We start from the raw sequence: 8,275 nt of genomic DNA on the forward strand, positions 1-8,275 counted from the left end.
TTACAGATAAGGAAACGGGCCAAGAGGGGAAATCTTCTGCCTGAGCTCACACAGCAAGTGGCATTGAGATTTGAACTCGGTGGCCCAACTCTAGTTCTGTTTCTCCTTCCCGGTACTAGGCACTAAATGCAGGGCCTTTACATTGAGCTACATTTCTACCCCCTTTTTATTTTTTATTTTGAGACAGGGTCTCCCTGAGCCCAGGCTGGGCTAGAATCTGACATTCTCTTGTCTCAGTCTATTAGCTGAGATTACAAGGGTAGATATCACAGCACAGCCCAACTCTGGTTCTTAACTGCTGCATTCTACTGCCTTTATTACCCTCGTGTGTGTGTGTGCACGCACGTGTGCGTGCATGTGTATAAAATGGGCATATACATCTGTACGTCTTACACACGAGTCAGATCGGAAGGCCTGCCTTGGTTGAGGGCTGCTCCCCCACTGAACCTCCCCCAGTCTGCCCTGCCGCCCCGGCTGCCCCCCAGGTTCTACCCTTACCTTAATGGTCTGCTCGGCCACTCGGGGCTCAAAGTCTCGGCTCAGGCTCTGGACTTTGTCAAAGAAGCGGGAGAGACTCTATGGGCGGGGACACGGGGGAGACAACCTTGAGGGCTGGGGGAGCACGGGGCAGGGGGCGGGCGCACACGTGGAGGGGTTTCCATCCTCAGGTCCACGGGGCTGCTCACCTTGCTGTGGATCCCCGGGGGCAGGGTCCAGGCAGGGAAGAGGATTTCTGCTGGCGACAGGACAGGGCTCATGAAGACAAGAGTTCTGGGGGGGTCAGGTGGCAGGGATCCTAGCGAGGGCCAGGTCAGGCTAAATACCTTTGCAGGTGGTGTTCTTTGGCCCATTGGCGAACCCAGGAAGTGGCTTCCAACCCTGGCGGCAGCGGCACCTGTACGACCCCTGGGTGTTGATGCAGATGGTGGAGTTGTGGCACTGATGCTGCCCGGAGTTGCACTCATTCACCTCTGGGGACACAAACGAGAAGGTCAGGCCCTGTCCCAACCCAATCAGGATTCTATCTCCACCTCGTCCTCCGGACAGCAGTGCCGCCTTGGCTGGAGATGCTGCCACCTGGTGACCACACCTGGAGGGGCAGGCACTGGGTCGTGAAGAGTGGAGAGGAGACGCACGCCCCAGGCTGGCCCTGTGTAGGTGTACAGGTCGTGAAAATCCTGAGACTCTCCTCCCAGTTAGGAATCAGGTGCTGCCTGGGGTGCCCCAGGGACCTCCCCGTAGTTCTCCAGCTCCTTTCTGGGACCGAGGTCTTTTCTCAGGAGATGAAGTGCCTGGCACAGAGGGCACCTCTGGCACTGGTTCTGCTCGGTTAATTAAGCGATCAGGTAGGTATTCGGACTGTGGGTCCCGCGACTCTGGGTTTGTGGCATCTGAGCTGCGGACCTTCACAGACAGTGTTGCTGGGGCCATTGGGGGATCCAGGAACGGGCTTCCAGCCACGCCGGCACTTGCACATATAGCTGCCCGCAGTGTTGAGGCAGTGGGCGGAGATGTGACACGGGTTTTGTCCACAGGTGCATTCGTTCACATCTGAAGACAAAGCTGGGGCATCAGACCTGGCCCTGACCAGCTCACACCTCCCCCAACTCAGCATCCCTGCCCGTCTTGTCACAACCCCAAACCGAGGCTCTTTCTTGCATGGGCCACCACCTGGTGACTTTCAGCCCCACCTTTAGAGCACCTTGTGGCGGTGGCCTCCCTGCATGAGGGGCACGGCAGGGCGTATCTTCAGTTTTTAAGAAGTGAAACTAGGCGGGAAACTGAACAGTGGCAGCTGGACTTCCTGACCCTGTCTCTGCTCCTGCCCTGGCCATGGCGGAGGCCGCCCTTCTCAGCACTGGAAGTAGCACTTCCTTCTCGTTTGTGCCAAGTAAGGGGGATGTCTCGGGGGCTCTACCAGGGCCCCCTGGGCCCTAAGCCCCCGCCCTCTTGTGGGAAGCACCGTGGGATCTGCTGATCTCCACCCTCCCCAGCTCGGGCTCTGCCTGGGTGCCTGCCCAGCTCCGGCCAGCCTCGTGCACCTTCCCTGACCTCTACCTGTGCACCGCCTCGGGCCCTCGGGAGTCAGCCTGTGCCCCGGTGGGCAGACACTGACGCAGTCGCCACGGTCATTGACAATGCCCTGGCAGACTTTGCGGTTCTTTGTCCACTGGCTCCCATCTGGAAGAGGAGAGGAGGACGCTGCAGCTGTAGGCAGCTTCTGGGCTCGGAGTTGGCCGGGCTTCCCGGCACCGAAGCGTCTGGAGGTCTCCTCCCTGGGCTGAGGCGTCCCACAGTCAGTGCGGTGGCCCAGACTCTGTTGTCCAGATGTGGCCGGAAGCCGCTGAGGCCTCCCCAGCCACCAGCTCCAGTGCCCGCTGCCCCCCCAGGCAGCTCCCCGCAGGGGCAAGGACCTCACGACCACTCGTGTCCCAGCCTGAGGATTCGGAGCAGAGCCCAGCTAGGCCTCCCGAGACCAGAGTGCAGGGGAGACGCCCATCTTGGCATGAAGTGTTGGCCTGTGGCCTTATTCCACCAGGGCTGCTGTCCCACACCCGAGGGCCCCTGGGAATGGTGGCAACCTCAGAGGACAGCACTGTTAGCCCCATCAACTCCATGGAAGTCAGAGTCCCCCAGGAGGCTCAACTGCACGGACAGAGAACCACAATGTGGGCGCCAGGCTGCAGGGTCCAGCCGGGTCCTCTCCATGATGCCCGCAGAGGCGGGTGGTGGTGACAATCTGCATTTCAGCCCTGTGCTATGTCCAGGCAGCCAGGACAAGGAGCAGGTGCCGCTGGGGTGGGCAGGAGGCCATTCTGCCATCTCTGTGTCCCCTTCCACTGAGACGCAGACTGGGAGACTGGGACCTGGCTTCTGTCTCTGTCCCCTCCGAGCCGCCCTGTCACCATGGTCCAGACTCCAGCGTCCTCCTCCACCCAACTCAGGCTGTTTCAGGCCTCGATGCCACCCCACCTGTCCTGGTCCAGATTCTTCCTGTGCCCGCAGCAGGAATGGTGACTGGGGCTTCAGGGTGGGGACCTGGGCAGGATGGTACGGGGACTGCATGCCTACCCTCTGTCCTTCCTTCAGAGCATCCAGACTGAGTTCCTGGGTCCACGGTGGCCGGGAAGTCGGGGAGGTTTCCGGGCATGGCTGAAACCGGAGTGGCAGGCGTCGTCTGGGCCACTGCTGGGACTGGGAAGAAGGTGCCAAGTTGGCTGAAATGGGCACGTGCGAGCCTTGCGGAGCATCCTGGGCACAACCCGTTCCAGCGATGCAAATGCGATGGCAACAGATGGAACCTTCTGACCTCCCGGAAGTGGAGGGTTCTGGATCTCGGGGACCACACAGGGACCAGGTATTCAGAGGGTCCAAATGACACCCAGAGAAAGTCCCAGCCACCGTGGGGCTGTGACTCAGGCAGATGCATCCTCCAGTGATGAGACGGGGTCTCAGGTGATAGGTGCCGCTCTGTGTCACACACTGGGGGCTCACGGGCCCTTGGTCACCTTGCCCCTGCCCACACAATTCTGTGTCCCGCCACAGCCGCCCCATCCGCCCAGGCGTATTTCTAACACAGCAGCCCCAACAGTCGCACCATCCTGTTTCTGTCCCGAAGGCTCGCACCCTCACGGGCCGTGCTGAGCATCCACGGTCTCCACGGACAGCTGACTCACTGCACAAGGTTATGGGGCCCCAGGGGCCGAAACCACTCTTGCTCCCCGTGCTGTCTCTGTTTCCTGATTCACCAGCACTGCAGTGGCTGGAGCGCCCCTGTGGGGCAGGTCCCTTTTCTGCCATCCTCTGCTGTCTGCATATGTAGGTGGCGGGAGGGACAGGCCTGGGACATGGGCTGCAGCTCTCCTTGGACTCTTGGCTCAGCCTCAGCCTCCCTTCCCTGATCTCCAAACTTGGCATTAACCTCTCTTTGGGGAGTCCCAGCTTCCACACCCATCCCTGCCACCAGCTCCGGAGAGGAACTAAGCCTTGCATGTAGCTCTGCAGGCCCTCCGATCACCCATCCAGGAGAAGTCAGATCCTAAGAGTCAAGGAACCCACAAAACAAACAACAACAACAAAAGAAGTCTGCTGTAGCAAGCACTTGCCAGCATGTACAAGGCCCTGGGCTCAATCCTCAGGTTGCTGCTAACAGAGCAGTTAAACACCTTCAGGTCTCATTTACCTTCTCAGCAATGCTATGAGATAGGAGTCACCATTCCTCTTTCTATAGATGGGTGACCCCAGGCACAGAGAAGGCAAGTAACTGTCCACTGTCATGCAAAGAACAAAAACAAAGCTACTGTTGCCAGGCATAGTGGGCACACCTGTAACCCCAGCACTCAGGAGGCTGAGGCAGGAGGGTCCCAAGTTGGGAGTCCAGCATGGGAAACTTAATGACTCAGCAAGATCCTGTCTGAAGATTTAAAACAGGGCTGGAGGTACAGCTCAGTCCCAGGCCGTGGGTTCAATTCCCAGTACTGCAAAAAAAAAAAAAAAAAAAAAAGGGGACTCCTTTTTCCCTCTTTTTTTCTCCTTTACACAAAATCACAGTATCCTCACCAGATGTCACTAGACAACAAGGTTCCTGTGTGCGCCAGCGTTGTCACTCGCACAGCAGGCAGACAGCAGGCGGGACGGAGCCCTTGGCTCTGTACTGCCCCACCACTCCGCATGCACACCTGTCCCACCTCAGCCCCGTCACCAGGGTCCTGCCCTTAGCTGCTGCAGGGCCAACTCTGAGGCCCCCAAACCTCAGGAAGGGGAGCCGTGGGATATGGGGAGGTCCTTACTGTGACAGTCGTTCTCCTCTGCCTTGCTGAAAATTGTTTTCCCAGAAGTGAGCACATAGCCCGGGCTGCACACACACTGGTAGCTCCCCTCTGTGTTCTCACAGTCTGCAAATTCTCCACAGGCCACACTTCTGGGAGGTATACACTCGTTGATGTCTGGAACACAGCAGGACAAACAGTCAGCTCCTATCCCCAGCATAGGGCCTAGGTTGAGTTGGAATCCTTTGGGAGGAATCTTGGCTTGCACTGCAAAGGCCATGCTGCAGCTAGAGCAAGCCATTCCTGAAGCTCATGCATCTGCTCTGCACATCTTGGAGCCCCGGCTAACACTCAGATTTGGACGCAGGGCACAGTAACAAGGTGAGGGACAGGCCAAAACCTCACCATCCCCCTCCCCAGTCCTAAAGACAACTTGAGGCACAGATTCATCACTCACTGCTGAGTGCCTCTCTTTCTAGGAAGCCACCTCCTTACTTTTTTTTTTTTCTTCCTTCCTACTTACTTCTTCATCTCCTCCTCCTCCTCCTCTTTCTTATTTGTGATACTAAGGATTGAACTCAAGGAGTGCTGAGCTACCCTCCCCCCTTTTAAATTTCTGTGTTTTGAGATAAGATTTTGCTAAGTCACTAAATTGCCTAGGCAGGGCTCAAACTTGCCATCCTCCTGCCTCAGCCTCTCAGAGTGCTGGGATGATAGGCGTGCATCACCATTAGCATCTCTCTGCTCACAGTGACAGTCACAAGGTCAAAGGCTGCGCCTCCCAACTCTCCCTATGTTCCCCTGCTGGCACCAGATGGTCCTCCAACCCCCACTGTCCCCCAGCGTCTACCGTCACAGCTCTCCACAAGGCTGGTGATGATCTCAGCTGGTCCGAATCCTGGGTTGCAGCGACAGGCGGAACTGTTCAAACATCTGGAGGCTTTAGGGCACCAGGAGGCACAGTCTGTGAGAGAAGAGACCATGATCAGAGGGAAGACTGGCCCTGAGCCTCCCCTGTGACCTCCTCCATCCCTGGGCCAAGGGCACGGAGGGCACGAGGAGGGGCCAGGTCCCCACAGTGGGCCACACGCCACTCACTTGTGCTGTCCTGGGCTCCGGCTTCCGACAGACTCAGCAGGACACATAGCACTGTAAGTGACAGGGCAGTGTCAGCGGGCTGGGCGGGAAAAGGCCCAGGAGAGATGGGTGTGAGGGTGGTGCCTGCCCTTCCCCGGCTCAGGGAAGGGGAGCAGGTGGCCCTGACCTGGGCTTTGTCCCCTGTCACCTCCAGGGGGGCCTGAGCCCTGGGGGAGGTGGTCATGGCTCAGCTGCCTGCTCTCCTGGCCTGGGTGCTATAGCCTGAGGTAGAAGGGTCTTAAGCTCAAGCCCAGCCTGGGCAACTTAGCAAGATCATCTCAAAATAAAAATAAAAAGAGGGTGGGGAGGGAGCTCAGTATGAGGCCTTGGGTTCAGTCCCCAGCACCACAGAACAAAAACAAAACCAACAGCCTCTGGGCCGAGTGCTGGCCCAGCTCCCAAAGCTGAGCTCTCAGGGACCCAGCCGCGACATCTCACCCTGTTCCCCACAGGAAGACGCTGTGGGCACCACAGGCTCGGGCTGAGGCCCTGCTGCTACCCCGGCCAGGGCAGTGGAACAAAACTATGTCATCGTGTCCCAGCACTGGGGCAAGACTTCAAGGACCCCAATAACCCTGGGGGTCCAGGAGCACAGTATGGGCAGAGGGCTGGGGACCCAGGGTATGGGTGAGTCACTTCCTGGGCCGAGGGGAGGTGACTAACTGCCCAGGGACACATGGCTCCTGGGTCCAGTACTATGGGTGCAGTTTAGGAGTCTGGATGGGGTCCCCCAGCACTCATCTATGGGATTGTGGAGTCCCCCCAGCCTTAGTTCTCCCAGTAGGGGTAAACTGAGGCTGAAGCTCCACCCCACTGCCTCCCTAGCGCCCAGAGTTCCGCTTTCTTCCTCATCTCTGGCCGCAGGGCCTGGCCAAGTCAGTCCAGCCAGGACACACTTCCTCTCCCACGGACACTGCAGTGACCTTCTTGGGCTGAATCTATCACTTTCCCCAAAGCCACACACCACTCTTTTCAGGCTCTGCAGTGCCCAGGAGTGGGGCTGTGTTTATGGGAAAACTGAGGCCTGGAGGATCACCAGGACAAACGACGCAGAAGGAGGGGCCTGGAGAAGGTGGATTTCAGGGCTGAGTCCCGGCCTGGGAGCGCTCCCTGGCACCCCAACACTCAGCCCAGGCTGCCTCGCCCACCCTGAAGCCATCTGGCCAGGGCGTCCCCATCTGGGGACTGGGAATTCAGTCAAACGGGAGCCAGGGCAGAGCTGCTAGCCATCCGCTGACATCTGCTTCTCATTCTCAGGCGAGCAGGAAGGTCTCTGCCTGGGGACACTGGGGGGGTTGGGGTGCCTCCTGCTAAGGACCCCAGATGCCTGGCAAGGGACCTGAGGGAATTCACCACCGTCACAAGAATGAACTACTGAGGGCTTAGTTCTTCCTGTAACACGGAGGCCCACCTTGCTCCTTTTGATTTTAACGTTTTGGTACTGGGGAGCCCTGCCACTGAGCCACACGCCCAGCCCCTCCACAAGCGGCCCCAGGCTGGGATGAAAGCTGCCCAGCAGCTGGGAGGTCGGGAGTATGCCAGCACACCCAGGGCCGGCTCCATTTCACAGCTGAGGACAGCGCCCGGGCTTTGTCCCTCGGCCCTGTGACACAGCCAGCCAAGCCCGGGCAGCTGACCCCAGCAACCGTGCCCCACATGGTTCCTGTCCCCGTCCCGAGCCCAGGGCACTGCGCTGCCACCTGCTAAGGCAGCCTGCCCTCCCCCCCAGCGAGTCCCTGCGCCCCAGCGTCATTTCTCCACCCTCGGTGTTGCCTGTCGCTCGGGCAACGGCTGCCCCACAAGGTTAGGGCCACCCTGGGTGTGGCAAGAAGGGAAGTGACAGCAGTCAGGTTCGGCCCAGCCAGATCCCACCAGCCGGGGCTCAGTCCTCGGCTCACCAATGGGATCCGTGAGGCCCGTCCCTCCCGGAGTCAGGCGGGACAGCGGGGCGGGGGGGGCCCAAGCACCAGTCCCGCCTGAGCTCTGTATTAGGAGCCACTAGGGTGGTCTCAGCACTCGCCCTGCGCCTCTTTTCTTTCTTTTAACTTTTGTTTGACACAGGGTCTGGTCAAGTCGCCCAGGCTGGGCTCAAACTTTCAATCCTCCTGCCTCAGCCTCCCGAGTGCTGGCGTGATGGGCGTGTGCCTCCCCGTCTAGCTCGCCCTTTCTTTTCCCCAAGCTTCAGTTTCCCCACTTGGGGTGCGACCCCCACGTGGGCTCCGCACAAAGCCGGGAACTCCCCCACGCCCCAAGGGCGCAGAGTCTGTGCCTTGGCCACGTGGCCCCCACTCCCACCCTCCGCAGGGCGCGGTTCCTACCGAGCAGTTGGTGCGGGGCTCCCATGGCGATAGCCGGCCGGGACGCTGGGA

At 59.4% G+C, this 8,275-nt stretch overlaps 1 protein-coding gene across 6 annotated transcripts in view; it reads right to left on the bottom strand.

The window, feature by feature from the left end:
* The window catches only part of Adgre5 (adhesion G protein-coupled receptor E5), a 14,163-nt gene extending 5,894 nt beyond the window's left edge, over nucleotides 1–8,269 (bottom strand). For 2 of the 6 annotated variants that reach the window (XM_010613437.2, XM_010613436.2), the window contains exons 1-10: nucleotides 8,225–8,269; nucleotides 5,868–5,918; nucleotides 5,620–5,733; nucleotides 4,791–4,946; nucleotides 3,073–3,195; nucleotides 2,059–2,181; nucleotides 1,405–1,551; nucleotides 825–971; nucleotides 687–736; nucleotides 499–576 (exon numbers count right to left, since the gene is read on the bottom strand). In XM_010613437.2, the coding sequence (XP_010611739.1) occupies nucleotides 499–576; nucleotides 687–736; nucleotides 825–971; nucleotides 1,405–1,551; nucleotides 2,059–2,181; nucleotides 3,073–3,195; nucleotides 4,791–4,946; nucleotides 5,620–5,733; nucleotides 5,868–5,918; nucleotides 8,225–8,249 (1,014 nt within the window). In that variant the 5' untranslated portion in view covers nucleotides 8,250–8,269. The remainder of the gene's footprint in view (nucleotides 1–498; nucleotides 577–686; nucleotides 737–824; nucleotides 972–1,404; nucleotides 1,552–2,058; nucleotides 2,182–3,072; nucleotides 3,196–4,790; nucleotides 4,947–5,619; nucleotides 5,734–5,867; nucleotides 5,919–8,224) is intronic. The other 4 variants (XM_019205932.2, XM_010613438.2, XM_019205933.2 and 1 more) reach the window with 4 other exon arrangements.
* Nucleotides 8,270–8,275: the final 6 nt, after the last annotated feature.

Source organism: Fukomys damarensis, unplaced genomic scaffold (assembly GCF_012274545.1).
Source record: "Fukomys damarensis isolate Sample0158 unplaced genomic scaffold, DMR_v1.0_HiC HiC_scaffold_30, whole genome shotgun sequence".
Lineage (NCBI taxonomy): Eukaryota > Metazoa > Chordata > Mammalia > Rodentia > Bathyergidae > Fukomys > Fukomys damarensis.